The sequence below is a fragment of the Pseudopipra pipra genome, chromosome 6 (genome assembly GCF_036250125.1).
Source record: "Pseudopipra pipra isolate bDixPip1 chromosome 6, bDixPip1.hap1, whole genome shotgun sequence".
NCBI classification, from domain to species: domain Eukaryota; kingdom Metazoa; phylum Chordata; class Aves; order Passeriformes; family Pipridae; genus Pseudopipra; species Pseudopipra pipra.
The window spans coordinates 11,047,678-11,070,895 of record NC_087554.1 but is presented as its reverse complement, the minus strand read 5'-3'; the positions used below and the strand labels follow the sequence as shown (position 1 = coordinate 11,070,895).

General features: G+C 42.8%; 1 protein-coding gene and 1 non-coding gene across 2 annotated transcripts; both read right to left on the bottom strand.

The window, feature by feature from the left end:
- Nucleotides 1–405: 405 nt before the first annotated feature.
- On the bottom strand, nt 406–11,871 carry EIF4G2 (eukaryotic translation initiation factor 4 gamma 2; the record flags this gene model as incomplete). The annotated part of the gene is made up of 22 exons (XM_064659772.1): nt 406–1,235; nt 1,525–1,646; nt 1,777–1,988; nt 2,405–2,609; nt 2,832–3,090; nt 3,388–3,603; nt 3,688–3,792; nt 4,032–4,157; nt 4,920–5,033; nt 5,476–5,636; nt 5,722–5,863; nt 6,067–6,165; nt 6,251–6,334; nt 6,871–6,981; nt 7,377–7,528; nt 7,610–7,676; nt 7,773–7,904; nt 8,554–8,656; nt 9,000–9,125; nt 9,551–9,616; nt 9,766–9,830; nt 11,734–11,871. Coding segments are annotated over 22 exons (2,871 nt in total), but the record flags the coding sequence as incomplete, so codon positions are not given.
- LOC135416830 (small nucleolar RNA SNORD97) lies at nt 4,719–4,878 on the bottom strand. The gene has a single exon (XR_010431767.1). It is a non-coding gene; the product is annotated as a small nucleolar RNA SNORD97 (small nucleolar RNA).
- Nucleotides 11,872–23,218: the final 11,347 nt, after the last annotated feature.

The following is a 23,218-nucleotide window of genomic DNA, read 5'->3' as shown; positions in this document are numbered from 1 at the left end:
CATCATTGAACTCCTTTGTAGGGATTTTTTGCCAATTTGATTTGAGAAACAGGCAGCTAACAGACAATGCCACTCAATTTGAAAACATGCATGTGGCCTGGGGAAGCTCAAAGCATTACCAAGGTAAAAAGCACATACTCACTGATAAAGCATACACTGGACCACACAAGGCAAACCCCTACCACTTATTCGGCAGAATTACATCATTCTTCTCCTGTCATAACACATCTGTAGTGTTTAATCTTGTCCATGACCTTATTTAGAATTCATCTGCATGTTCAGACAATGAGTGTAAAAATAATTTCAAGATGCTCCCATCTAAAGCAACTCCCACTGATATTTCCTTTCTTAAGTGAACTCATCATCAGTCCAAAGCTTTTCTACTGGGAGACATTCAGAAACAAGTCAAGTATCACAATGTTTATTGATAGATACAAGTATATAAAATCAGGGCATGAACATGTCTTGATAAATTAAGTAGACTTAATTTCAGTACTATAAGAGGGACCAATTCAAATTTCTCACCATGTCATGTTTCACACCCACAAAAACCTCTTCCAAAGGGCATTAAACCATCTCTTCAGCCGATCAGTTTTTGTGCAAGTAAACTGTTCCTTTTAAAAAAAAGACTTGTGCACTTGCCCAGGCTCAAGGATATTAAAACCTAGCACATAAAGCCCATTACTAGAGGTAGAAATACAGGCAATATACTATTACGGCAACAACCAACCATCGATTACAGTTAAGGATTCTCTGTAACAACCAAATGGATAATCAAATATTGCAACAACTCAAGTATTACACTGAGCAAAGTGCATTTCTACAGTATTCAGTGTTGCTATTCAGTTTTCTAACTTAAAAACAGCCTATGATAACTGGCAGCAAAGAAGACCCTTGCAACAGACTGCTTCTGCTCGAGAACTTATGATGTAATTATTGCATGCTGCTAATACACTGTTATCTAAACATTAAAGATACTCTAAAATATTTTTATTGTAGACTATTAAGACATACTACAAAAACCTTTTGCAGAGGATATCCTACTGACATACTTCTGCTTTAAATATTGTGAAACATTACAGCGGAATGAATTTTCGCAGTGGTTAGGTCAAATGCAGTTACATCATAGCAACAGTATGTTTGCACAATTTAAGGCTTTGGCTGGTTCTTTAGTCAGCTTCTTCTTCAGATTCTTCTTCTTCAGCAGTTTCCAGCCAGGTTAACCACTGGTTTACCTGCAGTTACACAAAACTGGTTTAAGGGAGCAGGAATTATTTCCCCACCAGGTACTTCTGCAGAACACTGCTTCCCCCCCAACTTGCTTTTAAAATCTTTCAGCCACACTTGCACTACTCATAGGCCTCTAGTAAATCAAAAAGGTTTTGTTCATCTCGCTTAACTCCTCCCTAGCGAAATACTCCATCAAGCTGCTCAACATTTTAGACACTCTGGAAGTGTTCTCAAGCACTCCAGTGCAGCAGAGATCACAAATCCAAATCTCTACTCTGATATTAGCAAATTTACCTGGAATAAAGCTTTGCCTTTCCCTGGAAACTCTTGAGTAATGTCTTCTTTCCATGCCAAGAAGGCTTCTTCTTCAATGATCTCCATGTCATAGAAATGAACAAAGAAGCGCAGTAACATGCCTATGGAAGTAAATTAAACCTTTGTTAGCTTTCATCACCTTCTGACCAGATGCAGTGACAAGCCTGAAAGCTTGCCTGAAAGCTATACACAGATTCAAGTTCAGTTCTGGCAAGATCTTGATGCACCCACCTTTTGGAAAATTATTGTTGTAGCAGTGCACCTGGAGTGCATATAAAGCACTCACTTGCAGATCAACATGGTCATGGAGGAACTTCTGCATTACTGGCTTGAAGGAAAGAAGCAGCTGTTTTTCCTGCTCTAGCTGCTCTTTAGATGGAGCAGATGAAGAATCCGATTCGTCACTGGGTGGGTTTACTTCACTAGAAATATACTGCAAGAAACTGGACAAAGAAAAGCGAAGCTCAGTTCTGTAAAATGAGAAATCTAGCACCTTAGATTACAAGTTCAGCTGGCTATTACTACAAATAGCCTCCTGCTTACACCAGTAGTCAGGTGCACGCACAGGGATTTGTGCTGCGGCTGACAGCACACCACAAAAATCCTTGTTTTGCCTCTGTTATGGCTCTACAAACACACAGGTCTAGACTTCTTCCCAAAGAAAACACCTCCCACTGATGTAGGCTCAGAGACTTGCTCTTCTCCTCAAATACAATGGGATTTTAGAAGAGGAGGTTCACTTAGAACCATCTGTCTCCCTGTGTACTGCACACGGTGCTACATGTCAGGCTTTACAGTTACTGACCTGTCAGCAGCTTTACTGAACAGGTGTCTAAACTACAGCGAAACAATATCTCACCTGGTCATCAATATATTCACAAATCCCTTATCTACATGAAGTTTGGGTGAAATGTTATCTTTAATCCACTTGTAGATGGCTTGAGGGGATGGATCTGATTTTATTTGCTTTAGCAGTTCCTTCTCCAGTTTCAGAAGCGGGAACAAGAAGCTAAGCCCCTTCCCTTCCAAGATCTCCAGCATGCGGTCCTTGTTCTGGTCGATTTCTGACAAGGAAAACACACAGGTTAAGTGCTTGTGTTGACCAAGAGCTGCAGACAATGGTTCATGGCTCCAGACATCTCTTAGCAAACACCACTCCCAACAACGAGGACAGGTGACTCCACCAAGGTAACCTTGTATTTTATTTTACTCTGGCATAAACTAGAGGGAAAACATCTCACATGCACTAGGATGGGGTGTCAGAAGAGCTACGTGGCAACTCTTACCTGGTAACATTTTCTGCATATTCACTTTGCTTTGTTGGAACAATTCTGTTAGCCATTCACGGTCTTGTAACTTAGCTAACTGCTGAAGACAGAGCAGGAAGAGAGGGAAATGGGTGCCACTTTCCAGTGGTTGAGCCAGTTCGGAAATGCTCACCAGGTCTGAAATAATGGCACGGGCTGCAAACTGTGCTAAGTAGGATTTCACCAATGGGATGTCCACCTCCAGTTTGGGGCACTGGTCCAATACATTCAGGAATGCCTACAAAAGAGTACACACACAAGCTGAAATTCTGAAGTAATTTTGTACCTGTGGACAGTAATTAATACCTGTACTACACAGGAGCCTCAAGTTTCTTTTCTGCGTTCAACCACTTGCAAAGAGGTTCCCAGTTTCTGGTTCCCCAAATATTTCTTCCTTTTGTCACTTTATTTGCCCCTCACAGGATTAAACATTATTTTACCTCCCCAGATCAGTGTGACTTAAAAAAAAATCTGCACACTGACTTTACACATGCCACCCACCACGAAGGACTGCAAGACTGTAAGACCACAGTACCTGCATGAAGTTGTCACTGGTGGCTATTCCCTCCTGCTTGAGCAAGCTGATCAAGGTGCTTGCTTTCTCTTTGTCTTCATCTGATCTGTCTAGGGATTGAATGATTACTTTGCTCAACATCTCAGGAATGAAGTGTTTTGGAGCTCTCATTTCTCTCACAGTATTGACAGCATCATTAGCATTTCCATTGTTCAGATACTCAGTCACCACAGCCTCCTGCAAAGGAAAAAGGCAGAATTGAGCATTCTTTGTGAAGAGCACATACAAGGCTTCAAGAATCACTATTACACACTAACTTACAGTCTGTTTAAGGAGCTCTTCTTTAGAAGGAGGTGGTTTCTTGGTGGTCTTCGCAGGCTTCTCTTGTATAAGTGGTGGATTTGTTTTAAGACCAAGTTGAGGCGGCTGAAAAAAAGATACCACAATTTGGTTCTTTGCAGCACATCTACCTGTGCTTATATCAAGCTGAACAACATCTAACACATATGAAGGCAGATGGGAGTCAAATCACTGTTTTCATACATTCTCTCTGTATGTCCTGCTCTTTGCAATCAAAAGCTTCTCCCTTCCCACATTAGAAATTAAGTTTTGCAAGCATGAAGAGGTAAGTACAGCCAACAACATACACTGATTTATATATTTACCTGTCCCAAAGGTGGTGTCTGAGTGCGTGGTGGTTGAGCACTGGGAGGAATCATAGTTATCTGGGGCTGAAGCTTTGGCACTTGGTTTTTATTCATTAGAAAAGACTGAGCAGGTCTCAGGCTAATCTGTAAACAGATAAGTCAGAAAAAACTCAAACTGTTTCAAGTATTCTGACCAACAAAACACAGCCATGGACTCACACCAAGTGATCTCACTGAAGCATGACTTCATTTCTACAGTGTTAATACTTGAATACAGATTAAGCCACATGTGTCCTGAAATTCCCCCAAAAGCAAGTTACTGGTACTTAGTTTTACTGGTATCAAGAACTGGAAATGCTCCTTTTAGATGCAGTATGTTAGAGACCCAAGAAGATAATCAGCATGTTTGCTGATGTATTTTACAGCCAAGATAATAGTCCGCCAATTGCTCAGAAGTCGGGATACAAGTCTGGTTAACACTCAAAATCACAATGCAGTTTTACTTTGCATTTGAAATTTTGCCTATTAACCAGTTCTAAACAAAACAAAAAAATATATTTAGCCTGGTCCAGCACTTCAGGGTTTGTGAAGTTCAGGATTTTCTGAACTTTTAATTAAATGTATTGTTATGACTATGATGCATGGGAACTGATGTCAGAGTAGTGTTCTTGGAAGTGTGGGGGAAGGAAGGGACACCCCAAAAAATTGCCCTCATATCTCAGTCTTGCTCATAGGACGCTGGATACCCTAAGGAAAGTGAGGGGGGTAAGGTGAAAAAGGAAGGGACAAAGGAGGAGGAGGAGAAGAAGAAAGAGTTCCAGCATTAGTCCTCATAATAACGCGTCTTGCTATAATCATTGGGCAATATTTAGAATAGGCTTTAAGTAATGTAGGCATGTCATGTACCTCATCTGCATTAAGCTGTCCTTTCTTAGAAAACCGAGGTGGCATATCCTTCGACTGTCCTTGTTGCTGGGATAAGAGTCCCTGATTCTGGGTATGGTAGAGCTGGCTTTGCCCCTATTTCAGAAAGGGAGATATAGAGAAAGAAGTGCAGATGATGGAGTGGCGTACATCATATGGTAAGTAGTACCAGAGGGACCAGAGAACAAAGATTCTATTTGCCAGGAAGGGAGAAAGAAGGAGCAGGGGTGGTGGGAGAGTAGCAACTATCCCTAAAAACAGGGCTATCTTTTAAATAAAACACACCATTCTGACCCACCAAAGCCACATGCACCTTTTCTTGCAGTTAAAAAAAACACCCAACAAAAAAAGTGTATTCCTTTCATCTTCTGCACAATTTAAAAAGTCGTTTAGAATTTTTGTATCAGCTGAGCATCAGTTCTTATGAGAATCAAATCTGAGTAAGTCTTTTAACATTAGCAGACTATAATCCATAACATACGCATCTGAGGAAGAGCTCCTAGACAAGCTGAAGTCACTGTGTGAATATCTTCCTTACCTGACTTTTCAGAAAAGATTTGCCTAGGTCTCCAAACTGGGATTGAGCAGAAGGCATGAGGTGACCCCCATGGCCATTGAAAAGTTGGTTTGTACGATGGCGTCCCATGGTGGGTGAAAATCTATCCTGAATAACCCCTGGACCAGTACCAATTCCGCTACCTGGGCGAGACCAACGACAGCTTTAGTTCTTGTTCAGTACAGCACAGCCACAGCCACCCCCACCACGTCTGCAGTTCCAGCCTACCTGGCATTTGTCCAAACATATCAGCAAGCCCTCCGAGTGGGTCCCTGTCAAGTTTCATCCTGGGTGGCATAAAGGGTCCCTCCAGAAAGAAGTCGCTTCTCATCCCTTGAGACATAGGAGCAGGAATAAAAACTCCCAGATCCTTTAAAACAGGAATTGTAAATTTTCATTAGTATGGACTCACAGCCCCTCAAAAAGTAAAATTTTTAGCCCTCAACTACAGAAATACATCTGATTTTAACCCTTAAGCCGACTGTCACACTCTATGAGAACTACTCACAAGTGCAGTGTAGGTTTTGGGACACAGAGCAAAGCCAAGAACAAGACCTCACATGCAACACTTACTTTTACTGCATCTTGACGGATTTGATTGATAGTCTTTGGTCCATTGTCAAGAAAAGCTTTGCGAGGAACCCAGTTGTGTTCTCTCAACTCCACAGTATCCTTGGAACATAAAAGATTATAAGGAAATGATTCAAGACAACTTCACAAGAAAAAAGCATCAGTACAACCCATTTTATCATCATACCTGCAGCAGGAAACGAATCCTTGCTGGCAATTCCTTACTTGACATCAAGGAGCGCATACGGGCAAAGTACTGATCCATTAAGGACTGGGGGAACAAAATTACAAGTTGGAGTAATTCTGTCAGTGTCTTGAGTATTTTCATTCAAGACAGCCAAGATCAAACAATAGAAAAGGTTGCCCTTTCCTGCCATCTCTATCTCCTTGATGGCAGTCCAGTTTAAAGCAAGCTAAAGCATCAGGACATCTGAGTCAGAGATAAATAACACAGCCCAAGTTCTCATTACTCTGACATCATTTCAAGTTTACATTCAGAACTCATCTGTCAAATCAGCTGTGTTCAGAATAGTTCATGACATCATTTCAAGCAGCGTTTAGAGAAACAACAGTCTCCCATTTCTGACTTCCTGATGGCCCTAACTACATCCTAAGAGGACATTAAAAACCATTCCAAAGATTAACTCCTTTTGCTATCACCTGATGCAGGAGCCATAGCTGGCACTCCTCTCTGAAAGTCAAACCTCAGTTCTGTACTTATGAACACTGTATACAGAAGGTTCAGCCAATCAAAGTCCTGGCCACATAATTTAATTAGGTGAGTGACTGCAAGGGATAGGCACATACCTTGGCTTTCGCATGATCTAATCTAGGCCCCACTGTCCTCATTATCTGACAGAGGCACTCCAAATCCTCCCCCATATCTTTGAGTTGGACTCTCTTCTTCTTTTCCAAAAGCTGAAAGGGGAATTAGGCATTTGGACATATTAACAATTCATAAGCAACAAACTTATTACACTGGCACATACAGAAACATTTTATCTTGTTCTAAAGGCAAATGGACTTGACAATAAGTTTAAGAACTGCTAATTCAAGTACTTATTACTCCTAAGTGTACGTACTTTTAAGTACCTGTGGTATTTCTCTCTGGGCCAAACTACATCTTCTCTTGGAGACAATTCCCATGGCTTTGAACAAAGCCAATTTTACCTCTTAACCACGCCAACAGTGGGGGGCAGGTGATTGTCAGGAAATATGTAACATGATTTTATGCTTCAACATTCCCAAAGCAGCATAACAAGTTTTTTAAAGTCCTATTTTGCTCCTGGCTCTGCCCCAATCTGGATACTCACTGTTTTGATGCACTTATGAAGGATAGATTCATGAATAAGATCAAGCTTGCCAAGTTCTCCAATGAATTTGATGTTCCCCAGCATCTTGATCTTGGCAATGGCTCTCTGTTCCTCCTCCTCGGGGAGGAGGGGACCATCATGCTTATCATAGACTGGAAAACAAAGAAGACTGTTTAGCGTGGCTGTGGGAAAAGAAGACAAATGCTGTATATTAAAGTGGTTTTAAAACTTACTATCAACATTTCTGGTTCGGTTTTCAAATTCATCTTGAAGTTTAGATATTAGGAGGCGTCTGAATGTCTAAAAAAAAAAGAGAACAAAGAAAACAATTAAGCTAATCTGTGCAACTGCACATCCTAGCCAAAGTTATCATTCCAGATTGACAGATACACTCACTGTGCTTTGCTTCTGTCCTGGATGACTCTCTGCTGATGGGCCATCAAAGTTGGGTGCATCTTCTGCCAGTCGCAGACATAGTTGAGCGTACAGCGAGCTATACTTGGGCTCTTCAAGGGCTTTGTCTACGATCTGAACAGATGGATTTGCAGTAAGGCAGCACGTAGGAGGATGCAAATGTTATTAGGAAAGCGAGATGGAAGGCAGAAGGCATTACTACCACTCTGATCCAGAACTATTTTTTACTAAATCAAACACAGAAATAATGTAGTTTAACGTTAGTCTAAAGGGAAAAGGCTCTTCTGTGCTATTCAAGAGCCTCTATAATCCTTGGCCAACAAAACTCATCATCACAACACCTATGTTAGCATTGCCAATCTGATCTCAGAATAAACAAAGTGACATAACAGCTACATCAGTGTCCCAAAAAGCCACCTGCAGTAGCCTTTCCAAGACCAAAAGGCCTGCTCCTCAGGAAAACAGGAAGGGCAGGGGCAGTGAAGGGGCACAGAAACATGACTGCTAACTAGCATCTTACATTTTTAAAAAGCCTGTCATAGAATCCCCAATCACATCTAGTGATTCTTGAAACTTCTAAACAAGTTAAATCATTAAACCTACTTCCTCCTTAGTATACCCTTCTCACACAGAAAGCAGGTGTGAGGTGGTGTTTGATAATCCAAATGTGCAAAACCATTAGACATACTACTTCTGTATCCCACCAAAACCAACCAGCCTTCTGATTTTTAACATGTAGTTTAAAGAAATGCAGCCATCTTACCAGCAGTATGACCCCTTTTAGGATGAGCTTAGATTCTACACCCACATTGAGGAGCTCAAGGCATAGCTTGTCAAACTTTTCAGGAGTAAGCTTATTTAGTATGCTAAAGAGGAACAAACAAAAACAAGAATACAGATATTGTAAGCATGCTACAGGTCATTTCAGAGTCACATTTATCTTTACTTTTTAAGCCTATTAAAAATAAAGAAGTGCAATTTTCCTTTCAACTATGTTTTGGAAGATCTTCAGATAATGTACTTTTGAAAATTCCAGTCCTCTCAGAAGTATTACTCTAAAGGGTTCAAGTGTTTGCTGCTGCTAGATCATCAATTTGTCTTCTCTAAAGGACTCACCACCCCCAAACTCAACCCACGTGTGTTCTTTTCCTCCAGCCCATTTATTAGATACACATTGCTAAGAAGTAAGTAATCCTGTGAAGAACTTACCCTCTTACTTTCCTGAAGATTGCATCATGTCGTTCTTTGTCGTTTGCGGAGTCGTCATCTCGTCTAGTGCTTCGTGAAGGAATCCATTTCTGAGCGTTTTGCCCTGGGTTTTTCCCCAGGAACTCGCTGCAGAATTTTGAAGAATGGGATTGTTAAACAAATGACTTAAAAGAACTGGCTTTTTAACCTTTCAGTATTGCCTTACTCAGACCAACTCTGTTGCTTGCTTTGTTAGGAGCATGCACTTGCCCCTGCCAACACAGCAGCATCTGCTGCACAGCAAAGTACTCACTCAACAATAATAAAGCCCCACATCCCAAAGGAAACCCTCTAAACTTTTTAAGTAAAAGGCACGAGCAAGCAAGTTTGTGCACCTCCTATTACCCAGGATGCACACTCTTAACAGACACAGACTGCAGAACATTATAAGGTTATCAACTCAGTAGGTGTCCCTCTTGCAACTTTAAAGCTACACTATTTTCAGTTCTGTATTCACCATCAAGCATGCTCTGCCTTCAAATCACGCCAAATTAGAGACCAAGATGACATACCTGTTGCTGGCAGTCTTGGGATAGTGCTGAGGTGCACCCCTACCACCTCCTCCGCCTGAAGAAGCACTGTTAAAAAAAACAACATAATCCTTGGTAAGATCAAAAACTCAACGCTTTCAATTACATCTCAGTTTTAGTATAAACATCATAAGATTTTGAATTCTCAAAGGACAGTTTTCACTGCCAACTGTTCATCAAACAAAAGGCATTAGTACCTGAAACGAGAAGCACCCCCTTCTGCAATCGCACTCTCCACTTTGGCGGCTTGACAACGAAGAATCTTCAAAAGAATAAAATTAAATTGACGGGGTGGGGAAAAACAAAACCTAGAAAGACAAACCAAGCATTCATATTATAGTTGTTTTACTATCAGCCACAGTGTCTAACTTACAATAAAAGTACAAATTTTGTTTAAGAACGAGAACCTTTAAACACTAAGCTTCACAAAAGGTAAAAAAAGTCTTATTTATGCGATACTTGGGAGTGATCACAGAAAGGCCAATTTCACCATTACAACCACGTTTTCCAACGGGGGTCAGGGAACAGACATAAGGGAATCACAGACTAAACCAGGAAGAGCCTCAAATTTACCCAGTCCACTCTGAAAAGCACTTGCAGAAAATAACACGTACTTTTTTTTAAACGCAGCATAACTAAACCTTTATTAACATGGCTTATAAACTGTGATTGATTATAGTAACACAAAGTAACCAAGTTTTGAAGTGATAAGCACCAGACCACAAAACGCACTACTTAACGTAGTAAAAGGGATGTAGTCTGTGTCCAAACTGCCTACTAAGCTCCAAAATAACGAAAAAAAGGTACCGCCCACCCTCCGCAACCCCCCGTCAAATTTTAGCTTGAAGAAAGGAAAAAAAAAAATCTCGCTGCACCGCTCACGTAGCGGGAAGCTAAGCAGGGGGACAGAAACGCCCGGGGGGAAGGGAGGGGGAACGCAAAAAGCCTCTCACAGCTCCGGGCACCCCCCGAGGCCTCCCCGAGGCTCCGCCGCCCGCCCGGCGCGGGCACGAGGAGCGGACACAACATGGCGGCGGCGGCGAACAATGGGCTGAGGGCGCGCAGGGCGCCCCCCGCAGGTACCGCTCGGCACCGCCGCCCCCCGCCCCGCCCCGCCCCGCCCGGCGGGCGCCGCCCGCTCCCCGCTCTTTGTTCTCCGGGAGGGATCCGCTCCGCCGCCGCCAAACGGAGGTGGCCCCCTCCGGTCCGCCCGCGGGAAGCTGCCGGTATCGCCCTGCACCGCCACCCCCGCAACAGGAAACGTGGGCGAGGCTGCTGCCCGGCTGACGCGGCGCCTCGGCAGCGCCCGCTCTTCCCTCCCACGAGGAGCCAAGAGAAAAGAATAAACAATAAAAAACCCCCCCATATATTAGAAAATCCTCTCGGCACGTTCCCCTGGTAATGCGGATCCCTAAGGATCTGCAGACCGCTACGTGAACCGAGGCTACTCCCTGCAAGGGGAGCCAGTGGGGCAGCGCGGGTGCCCACAGCGCACAGCCAGACCACCATCCTGCAAATATGCAACTGAACCGATCGTCGAAAGTGACCGTCCCCACGGACCAGCACCACCCGACCCCATCTCCCTTGCTCTAACCTCTAACACTGCTGCTCAAGCGTCCCCTGCGCGCCCAGTGGGGGCTGCACAGCTCCTGGACCCTTCGCTCAGCAGCGGCGGGACCCCCCAAGCCGGCAACAGCACTCCCAAAGCCGGCAGCGAGAGCGTCCTCCGGCTCAGGCCGCCATTTTGTACGGGAGCCACAGAGAAGCAGCCGGTGAGAAAATGGCGGCCACGCCGGGCAGCCGCCATTTTAGGCTGCAGCTGCAGCATTCCCCGCTCCCTCCCGGTCCCAGACCCACGTTTCTCTCACCACTTCACGCGTTTCTCACCTTCCCTAAGGCCTTGTCAGCTTCCCCGGGTCCCGGCGGCTACCAAGGGCAGGGGAAAAGGCAAGAGAAGGGGGGGGAGGGGAAGGGAGCCGGGGACCGGGGCTGGGGAGGGGAAGGGGGGAACGCGCGGGACAGGGCGAGTCTCCGAATCACCACAGCAAGAGCAGCACCGGCCCGACGCCTCCCCCCGCCACCTCCATAGAGCGCCGACCGCCGCCGCCGCGTCTCGGACGCTCCTCGGCAGCCCCACTAACTTTATCACCCTTCACGCAACCTACCCCACCTCCCGCCGGGACCCGCCAATCGCCGCCGAGCGCTCCGCCCGCCCTGCCAATCACAGCCGAGGCGGGGGGCGGTGCCACGGCCGGGGTGGGCGGGGGGGAGCGGGGGTTTGGTTGCGCCGCGCCGCCGCCGCAGTGCAGCACCGGTATTCACGAAGGCCGCTACGCCGGGGGCCGGCGGGCAGCTCCGCGGCACCTGCGCAAGTGGCGTAAGCGCTCCATGGCGGCCGCTTGGCCGCTGCTCCGCTGCGCTGTTCGTTGCCGAGCTGCAGCCCCTCACAGAGCCCCAGCGCTCGGGGCCTGCGGTGCGAGGTGCACCCTCTTCTGTCACGTCCACACAACGGTAGTTTACTGTTTATGTAGCCTCGTAACGTTTTGGTTTGTTTGGGGTTTAGTTTTTTATTTAATAAATTGATTTTCCCCAGTTTCCCCTCAGACAGACCACATTTCAGATTTTGTTGGAGGTAAAAGAAATGAGCTGATAACAGACTGTAGCCTCGAGCTTGCAATCAGACCCGGAGAAGGAAGGTTACCATGTGAGCACCAGGAGCCCGTCTGCACGGATCTAGTTTCAGGTTTGCTTTCTGGGGCTGGAAACTATTTCTCCCCCTGCTTGTGCTTTTCAGCCGGGAACTGGCCTGTCCGCGGCTGCAGGCGGCCCTTGGACAACCAGGGCTCCGGAGAGACATTTTTGTGTGTCTCTCATGCTAAGCACACCGCTGGTGGGATATTCCTGCTCCTCTCAGTCAAACAAAACAAAGATGGCCAGGCTTCCAGCTGTAGGTGGAAGTTTAAGTCATGGAGACTTCCAGAGAGGTTTCATCCTTTAACAGCCAGGTCTCCCTCCCAGGTGGTCGCTGAGGTGGCAGCTACCCCGACTTGCCAAAGGATCAAACTTAGTTGCCCTGGGAGGGGCCATACAGAAAAAACAAGGGATAAGTAAAGGTGAGGAGAAACCCCATAAACAGCTACATCTGCTTTGTTCACACACTCGCCTTCCGCTTTCGGTTTGTATGAGTCACAGTTCAGATGCCTGGGAGAAAGTGATACATGTAGTAACTCCTGAGCCACACACATGGCAAGTCCAGACAGATGATATTGCAGAACCTCCAGCTTCCCAAAAACATCCTCATTCCTAATGCTTTCGACACAGTGTGCCACAATGTCACAAGGGTTATGTAAGGCCTAAGGGGGGCTGTCATACAGGAGTTCTTATGTTGCATCTTATCTGGGATGAAGTTTGTTCAAGGTAGATTTCCCCATCTCAGACCCGTAAGCATTAAGGACAGTTTACTTAGCGGATTGTGTTGCAGAAAGTCTTGAATAAACCACCTGAAAGTAAGTTCTGAGCACATACATGTTGAATAAAGGTGAACGTAACTGTGACAGGTATTTTATATACACAGAATTTTTATATAATGGCACTTTCCTGCATGTAACAATAATCATATTGCTGCAAGAACTTGGACCTCCCGTGTAAATCTGCAAGAACAGAACTGTGCAGAACTCCATTGAAATTCGTGGAATCCAGTTTGAAAGAAGGTGACAAGGGGCACAGAGGAAACAGCAAAGTCAATGAGATTTAAAGTAATTAATGTCACTGAAATGAACATTTTTGGAGTAAAAAGTAATAAAAATACTTGCAGATCTTAAAAATGGAAGGGAAAGCAAGGATTTTGTTTTGCATCGAATGGGAGAATATTCTTGTGCGGTGTTTCCAGCATAAGCATTCCAACACCATTACCCTGTTAAGTGAAAACTAAGGAGAATTTATGTATATATATATATACACACACACAGACACACACACTCATGTAATTTTCTTTTTTTTCTGGAGGCAGGGGGAAGAGGACACAATGGAAAAGCTGAAAAACATGGTAGGTACATATTGACAGACTAAAGTATCACCTTTTTTGGTTTATTTTAAAGCATACTATAAAATACTTATTCTCATAACAACAGAAAATCTCCCAACATTTGGTCAGTAAGGGAATAACAGCAAATGATCACTGTTTTCTTAAAGCTGTGATTGGCTTTTTATGACTGAAACCTGCATTTTTTTAACACCTATGCTACCATAAGTCACATTGACTTTGGCAGGTGGGAGCCGAAGAAGTTTCTGTGCTTGGCTGCTCGTAGCTTCCCTTCGTGTGTGCCACACTTTGTCAGCCTCAGGGACCTGCTGCATGAATACAAGTGATGAAGGCAGTGAACTGTAGTGCAGAGGACAAAAAAGATTGTGAAATGCCTTCTAGTTTATACATCTCACCTTCTTCTTAAATCCCTTTACTTGTTGGAATGGAAGACACCATTATTCATGTCTGCAAATGTAGCAGCCCAATTGTTTATATGATTATTCAGTAACAAATATACATAAATTTTTTTTTTTAATCTGTCCCCTTGACTTCACAAAAAAAAAAAAGAAAAAAAAAACACCAGAAAATCAGCAAATGGAATTTAATAGCTATCACTTTTAGTGTCACCTTGCATCCATCAGTCCCCTGAGTGACTTGTACAAATTCCACCTTCCCTTTGTATTTTCCCCCATGCTCTCTTCCACTTGCCCTGAACACCAGTGATGCTTTAATTCAAATAAGGTGGTTTGCAATTGTCATAGTGGTAATTCTGGATTTGTTTCTGCAAGTCTGAACTTGCAGAATCTCTGTGTAGTTCCAACTTGAGTGCACTGCCACTGGTTATTTGGAGAAGGGATGTCTGTAAAGTGTCATGGGGAACCCTCTGCATTGCCGACTGTGTGGCACAGGAGCAGGAATTGCTTCCACACATGCAGCATCTGGCTGAGAGGAAGAGGGATACCTCTGGCTGCACATATGGCATAGCTCAGAACCTGGACAGGCTGCATTGTCTACCGAAACAACCCACAAAATGTGGGACAGAAGTTTTTCCTTACTATTGCCAAGCTGGAATCACTGCAACTTATCCATGTAGCAGGTTGCGTTGCAGTGATCACAAAGCTGAGCCCTGCTGGGTGGGGATTCCAGACAGTGCTGATGACAGGGTAGCTGTGGCAGTGTGGCACTGTACCATCCTCAGTTCATCCTGCATCTCATCCTCGTGCTGGTTGTGGATCTGGCTAGGCTGGGTTTTATGCAGAGTGCCCTATTAATGCAGTGTACACATGCATATAATGTGATCCAAAGCATCCATGTAGAGGATAAGTACTGCAGAGTAATTCACTGAAAATTCACACCCTGGTTTGCTCCACGTTAATTTGTCCAACATAATCACCTCCTGCACCTTCTTACTTTCCAAACAGTTTTTCTGCCTGCCTTTTCAAGCGAGCCTAATTTCTCTCCAGAGCTATCCCGACCCACCCCATGAATGAAGCAGCTGGCACACACATTTAACCAAATGTACTCCTAGTTTTTCCTGTGATAGAAGCCTGTTTCAAGGAGAGCTGTACTGTAGAAAAAAAGGCGTGGGGGAAAAAACAAGCAAACAACAAAACCCAAACTAAAAAATACACCTATATTTTTCATTTAAACTTTTTTTTTGGCACTTGTACTGAAGCAGAATATTCTTGATGGCAAACCTGTTCATACACAACTCAAGTTGTTCTGAATTTCAAGAAAGGCAAGAAGCAGGACCACAGGCCTGTCAGTCTCACTTCAGTGCCTGGTAAAATAATGGAAAAGATTATTCTGGGAGGTATTGAAAAACACCTGGAGGACAATGCAGTCATGGGTCACAGCCTGCACCGCTTCATGAGGGGGAAGTCCTGCTTGTTGTGCCTGGTTTCCTTTTATGATAAGGTAATCCACCTAAGTGATCTAGGAAACCCAGTTGATATAATCTTTTTGGACTTCAGCAAAGCTTTCGATACTGTCTCACAGGATCTTTCTGGCCAAAATGTCCAGCCCACAGCTGGATAAACACATCATGTGCTGGGTGAGCAGTTGGCTCACGGGTCAAGCACAGAGGGTGATAGTGAATGGGGTGACATCAGACTGGTGACCTGTCACTAGTGGGGTTCCTCAGGGCTCCATCTTGGGCCCTGTGCTCTTCAACATCTTCATAAAGGACTTGGGCCCAGGACTGGAAGGGATACTGAGCAAGTTTGCAGAGGACACTAAACTGGGAGGAGCTGTTGTCTCTCACGAAGGCAGGGAGGTCCTGCAGAGAGACCTTGACAAATTAGAGGAGTGGACAATCACCAACCATAGGAAGTTCAAGAATGGAAAGTGCTGGATTCTGCACCTGGGATTGGGCAACCCTGGATGTACAGCCAGACTGGGGAATGAGATGGAAAGCAGTGCCATGAAAAGGGACCTGGGGGTCCTGGTCGGTGGCAAGTTGAATCTGAGTCAGCAGTGCCCTGGCAGCCAGGAGGGCCAACCCTGTCCTGGGGGGCATCAGGCAAAGCATCGTCAGCTGGTCGAGGGAGGGGATTGTCCTACTCTGCTCTGCGCTGGGGAGGCCTCACTTTGAGTCCGGTGTGCAGTTTTGGGCATCACAACATAAAAAAAGATATTAAGCTGTTAGAGAGTATCCAAAGGAGGGCAACGAGGATGGTGAGGGGTCTGGAGGGGAAGCCTTATGATGAGCAGCTGAGGGCACTTGGTCTGTTCAGCCGGAGGAGACTGAGGGGAGACCTCGCTGCAGTTACAGCTTCCTCACGAGGAGAAGCGGACGGACAGGTGCCGATCTCTTCACACTCATGACCAGTGACAGGACTTGAGGAAACAGCATGAAGCTGAGTTATGGGAGATTTAGGTTGGATATAATTCACCCAGAGGGTGGTTGGGCACTGGAACAGGCTCCCCATAGAAGTGGTCACAGCACCCAGCCTGTCTGAGTTCAAGGAGCATTTGGACAACACTCAGGCACATGGTGTAACTCTTGGGGTGTCCTGTGCAGGGACCCTTCTAACTCAGCACATTCTGTGATTCTATGGTTCTACTGTGCAGATTCACTATTATAAGAATTGTTTGCACTGTCACTTGGAGAAATGCACTAATATATGGGGTATGTGCCTAATTTGTAAACCGTAGCATGGAGAGTATCAAAGCATTGCAGAAGGCTTTGTGGTTGTTCTCTACAGGATTTTAATTTGCAGAATACATATTGGTATTCAAATTCTGAATAGATGTAGAGATGACTTTTATTGAGGCTGATTTAACAATGCTCACTGACACAAGAGCATTCCAACCCTTCTAGACAGGGGTGGACTTTTAACCACCTGGAAAGTCGCTTCTCTCTTCCCTTTCTTTGGAAAATCCTTTGCAGTAGATTTCACTGAGTCTTCTATCTAATAAAACAAATTATTTTGCTTTCACACAGTTGTCTTCTGACATGCTGTACCCTATACCTTAACTCACCGGCTGGATTTTGTGATGTTCAAAACCAGAGAACTGAAAAAAACCAATTCACCTCCTTATTTCCAGTTTAAGGCCCAGAAGACTTGCTAGATTTCTCAAATGTAACAATTTGTCTGGCAGTTACAGTTGCACAGGAATCTTACAGTGGTTCTTTGTCAGATATCTGGACAGATATTTGGGGTGTGACTTGAGAGTCAGCCAGTGAAAACTGTGTAGAATCCTCAAGTGTTAGAGATACTGATATTTCACCAGGGAATGTTTATACAGGCTGCTAAAGAAAGTGAGGCAGTGCCCATAGCAGCACAGCTTGCTTTGCTTTCAGAGTCCTGTTTAGAACAGGGAATATTTTTAGCCAATATAATTGTACTAATGCATAATCATCATAACTTGCAAAGAGGAAGATTGCATATGTATTCCCAGAATGGTTTTGGAAAACAAACCAACCAAAAAATAAACCCAACAGTGACTGTCTTCTCAGCAGGTCTAGTTTGGTGAAATATATAAGTTGCAAAATTTTTACATCCTCCAGTCTTCTGAAACAACAGATTTGTTCATATTCTGTAGCTCAGCAGAGTGAGTGTGCTGTTTCTGGCATTGATTAGCACCAGCTTTACCATAAAGTAAGTAAGCTTTCCAATTTATAATTTTTATTATTTGCCAAGAGAAGAGCTTTTCTTTCTCCTAAACACTGCCAGCTCATGTTTGAGTTACCTGAAAGCATGTCTATGATTTTTAATTTTTATAATTATTAGTATTTTGATCTTCTGTGTAATGTCTCATTTTTATACCTTTTAGGCTTTCCAGTATCATGTCTTAATGAATTCTGTTTAATTGTACCAAGTTTAAGAAGTAATAGTCCTTGTATCAGTTTTAAAAGGTATTGGCTTGATTTCATTGTAATCTGCTTGCTTAAGTGGTTTTGTGTCAGTCATCTTCTATATGAAACACTTAGGATATTCAGAAACACCTACTGCAGCTGAACACAAAGTACAGTTGGTTGAGTTGGAAGAGCATCAGAATGTCCTGTAGCTCCATTGCATTACTCTTATCTTTATAAAATACATTCTGTTGATGAACTCAGAAGCATGGATAGGAAATTACTATTATTAAAATGCTGCACATGGTCTTACCAAACTTATTTTATATTATCCTTTTCATTGCAGCAAATGCTGTGGTTTGTAGGAATACACTACAGAACATTTCTATACATTTATATATGTTTAGCTGCTCGTAGGAAAGGGCTTTTGTTGGAAGTAGTGAGCTACTCCTTGCTGCTTGCCTTACTTTTCCATGAGCAGAAACACAGCATGTCTTCTTGCAATTTAAGGTAATATTCACGTATATTAGTTATTAGTGGTTGCTGTTAATATGATTTCTATTAATGAAAAGAGAGAGCATTAATTCTCTTTTAGATTTCTGTAAGGGCCATATTTTCTGTTATTTAGGGATCAAAGATCCACTTGAGCTGGAAAAAGGGTGAGGAAAAACTGCTTAGCATTTTCAGTCATCAGGAGGAAACAAAAACAGTTACAAATCCAGGTTACCCTTTTGAAAGGCAGTGAAGTCCTGCTGTTTTCCCTTGTTACTCATTTGAAAAGTTCAAAACCTTTCTTTAATTTAAAAGAAAAGATGATTACTTGTACATATGAGGGTGTAATTACAAACCTGTATTTTTAAATAGGCTCAGCAACGTTAAACCATTAGATTACAAAAAGCAGCATTTCCATTGTTTGACCTATGGTTCCTTTTATTAAATCCAGTCTACGTAGAGTGTGTTAAAATTGTTTTGCATTTATGTAGATTATTTTTGTATTGTCATTCCTTAGTCCTTAGTCCATTTACAGCAAGTGCAGCTGCTCATTGAAATGATGTTTTTTCCTATTTTGGTGAAATCTGTTTTGTTTTTAAAGAAATTGCATAAAGGAGGCTTTTTCCCATTCTTACCCAGATTGTTGCTCATACCTACTTTGAGGAGAGAGACAGGAGAAGAGAACCAGAACCACTACCAGAATGTGACTTAAATCAGGAAAAACATTGGGAGGCTCTAAGATGTTAAAAAAAAAGGCTAGATATGGCTCCGAAGTGTAGCTTTTATTAACCAGTAGGTATTTCTGGCTTCATGTGGCATGATTTTATATCACACAGAAGAACTTAAGCTGGTCCTGGGGAAGGCCACAAAAATGATCAGAGGGCTGGAGCACCTCTCCTGTGAGGAAAAGCTGAGAGGGCTGGGGTTGTTCAGCCTGGAGAAGAGAAGGCTTCAGGGAGAGCTTAGTGCAGCCTTTTGGTATTTAGGGATTTTTAAGAATGATGGGGCAGCCTTTTTAATAGGGCCTGTAACAACAGGACAAGGAGCACTGGTTTTAAACTAAAAGAGGGTAGAGGCAGACTAGGTATGAGGAAGAATTTCTTTACAATGAAGTTGGTGTAACACTGGCACAGGTTGCCCAGAGAGATGGTAGGTGCCCCATCCCTGGAAACATTCAAAGTCAGGTTGGATGAGGCCCTGAGCAACCTGATCTAGTTGAAAGTGTCTCTGCTCATTGCAGAGGGTTTGGACCAAATGAGCTTTAAAGGTCCCTTCAACCCAAAGTATTCTATAATTCTATGAAAATGTTAAATGTGTTCTGTGGACTGAAAGTATTTAATTCTCAGAGGCAATACAGGCCACTTCAGCACCACAGAATTATTTCCAGTTAGGCAGCTTCACAAATTTAATGAACGTAGGAAATGAGTAGTCATTAACAGAAGGTAAAAAGGACTTCAGAGATGCGTTTGAATAACATGAGCCCATTTCTCTGGGTTCTCTCTTGTGTAATTTTGAGTGAAAATGAAAGGTCTGAAAAGAAAAGATCCTGAAAACCTAGTTCTTTTGAAAGTTCTGAGCTAGTATGGCCTCTGCCACCTGGCACAGCCTCATATGGAGCTGTGGGAATTGCTGTGTTATGGTTGGTGAGTGATCTCAGGAAGGGTTGCAAGGTGAATGGGGTCGTATGGGAGAGGTAAACTCTATGTCAGCTTATTGTAAAATACCTGTAATCAGGAGAATCTTCAACTGGGGCATGTTTTCCTGGATTTTCTTTGTATAAAGGAAGTGGGTTTGTTTCTGGTATATGTATTTTCTCCCCTTGTTGTTTGTTTGGGTTTTGGTTGTTTGTTTGCTTTGGTTTTTCATTGGGTTTTTTGTTCCTTTGTTGTTGGTGCTGTTTTCAAAGTGGAAATGACACACGTAAGCATAATTTCATACCAGGTAGTTCTTCTGGTTAACATCAATGGTTTACTAAAATGATACTAATTTTGCAAGGCTTCCAGGCTTAGCATTTATGTTCTCTGTGTCTGAAACAGAAGTCCAACACACAGTGAATCCAAGTTAATGCACCTGCCCACAGACATCTTTGTTTCCCATGTGAATAGCTGGACTGACAGGATATTGGGTTGAATTAAAGAAGTTTCTGTAGGTTAAGCTCTCAGGTAATTTCTGGATCAAGCACTGTTCACATACTGTGAGAGCTGAGCCTCCTGGGATCAAAATATTTAAAAGAGTGACATCAAACCCACTCTTGAGCTAACCAAAAGCTTTTATTCCTTCTGCAGACTCTTAGTGTTGTGTTTTTAGCAATGGAACTCTGTTTAGGCCCTAAACAGATTCAAAAGAACATAACTGTGTAACTAGTGACTTAAGGTTAGTTTTATCAGGGGTGAATTTGACTCAGCATTTTATCTATGTTGTATACTTCATTGACTCATTTATTGAATGCAGCAGCTCTCAGAGAATTAGCTGGGAACAGAACTGTAGAATGCTTGCTTCAAATACTGATTTCCACCTGGCTTCATTAGTAAATAAAAGGTTTGTTTTACTGTTGTTTCCTAAATAACTGGTGGAAAAGCTCAAGAAAAATAGAAGTCAGTAATTTAAATTTAAAGCCCATTCTGATTAAAGGAGAGAGCTTGGCTTGTCCACCTTTGCAAATTAGAAGCTGAAGTGGAAAACCTCAGCAAGAGCTGAGATTCTTACTCCTCTAAGGGACTGAAGTACCAAGGGAAGCCAAAAGCCAAAACATACATAAACTATGTCAAAGCTATTCCTCCCAGTGGGTATTTCCATACTCAGTTAGCCTGCTAAAAGCTTTCTTTTTCTTCTACACTTGTCCTTCTCTTCCTTGGCCCTGATTTTCTTAAGTGATAAATACTTTCTTAGCTAGCTCCCCATTCATCTCTCTCCCAGCAACCACATGGTATATATACTCACATTGTGTCTTTTAGCAAAACAGATATAGAATCACTGATATAGAATCACAGATAGCACTGTGACAAATAGAAAAAGTGCAAGGCTGAGGATGTGTCAGCAGTAGAACACTCTGGAAGATGAGTCCAAATGTATGGAGTTTATGGATTAATAGAAATTAGAACTTGAATACTTTCAGCCAGGAGTCTTAAATTAGATTATTAAAGCACATTCTTAAGTTATTAAACTATAAAAACAGTTAAACCAAATTAATTTTGAGCAGTAAGAGTGTCTGATTAGAAATATAGCACAGTTTGACTGGTTATTTGAAAAGATAATTAAGATTACTTTTTCCATGTAGGGGGAAATATAACCTACATAGAAACAACAGAGGACTTAAGCAGAGCAGTTCACCTCATATAGGTAAATAAGGACTAAAGCTGTCTGCCTTTAAAGTGGAGTGAAACAATTGTCATATTCTGTGATCTTTATGAAACTGTTATCCTTTTTCAGTACTCTAAGCTGTGTTTCTGTTTCACTTTTCATGGCAATCAGAACCCATAAGGGATTGATTTTCAAGTAGAGTATGTACAGGGAAAAAAAAAGCTTATTCTGGTAATGCTGACTTTTGCAGAAAGGAAAACACTGCTTCTGCATAGATGTTAGTGACATAGGCCACAGTGCTTGGGTATATTAACAATTTGAGCTTTATTTTCTGTAACTTTTGCCTTTTTGTTCTGTGTTTTTTTGCATTTTCCTGACTTGCGTTTTCCTCATGAACAAAATATACAGCTTTCTGATTTTCACATTTGTGCCCTTCAAATCAATAGTAAAGACATAATGTGCTTTTGTATCTTTAACAGCAGATTTGAGCAGTATCCTTAATGTCTCTATTTTCCAAGGAAGGACCATGGATACTATTAATTTCTTCAATGTAAGCATTGTTTTCCAGGAAGTAGGTAATGAAGTTCAGTAGAAACAGGTGTAGTCACATCAGTTGACTAAAACGAGGAAGAACTCATACAAAGCTAGATCATATTGTGGGTAATCTCATCCATCCTCCTCCCTGGGATGGACCAACATTATACTTTTCCTGTTTAACACACAACTCTATCCACAGATAATGCATTGCCAAGAGGGTCACCAGCTGAAAAGATACTTTCTTTGAGAAGAGTACACTTAAAAGGGACTGACAGTGCTTTGCAGAGTGAATGGTGAGCAGCAGCACAGCATGAACAGGCACAGCAAAGAGAGGTGCCAGGAACACTTACACTCCAGTTTCATTGACTGGAGGTGAACTCAGGGTGCAGAGTGCTCCCTTCTAACAGCTTTTTTTTTTTTTTTTTTTGCTGTATTGTGTTAGCAAAAGTTGCAAAGCAGTAGAAGCCAACTTACAGAAGACAGATTTTATCTGTAACAAGCTTCATCCTGCCCAAACTGTATCATAACTGCTACAGAAACATCAGATAGAATACAGGGAAAAAACCAACCCACCTGGGCAGGTATTTTACTTCCTAGCAGCTATGATTTGGATACTTCTGAGATCCTTTCTCCACTCTTATCAAAGCTGGTAGACACTCTAAACCTTTAAGTGTAATCTTATCTAGTTCAGTGCCAGTGGAACAGGAAATTTAACTCTATACTTTCTGGAGAAAGTATTTCTCAATTTCTCAATTGAAATAAGAACAAAAAGTCTTTTAAAAGAAATTGTTATCAATGTTCAGGTCCCGTGACTGCCCAGAGCAGCAGAAATTCAGTGTAAGACATGTAATTTGAAGATCTGATATTTGTGGTACTGATATATTAAATTCATTAGTGACTTCCTCCACTCTGATAGTGGTCTCTTTCCACAAATCTTTGCAGAAAAGGTGAGTTTCACAAGTTGCAAGTCTTTATCGAGACCGAGAACATTTCAACA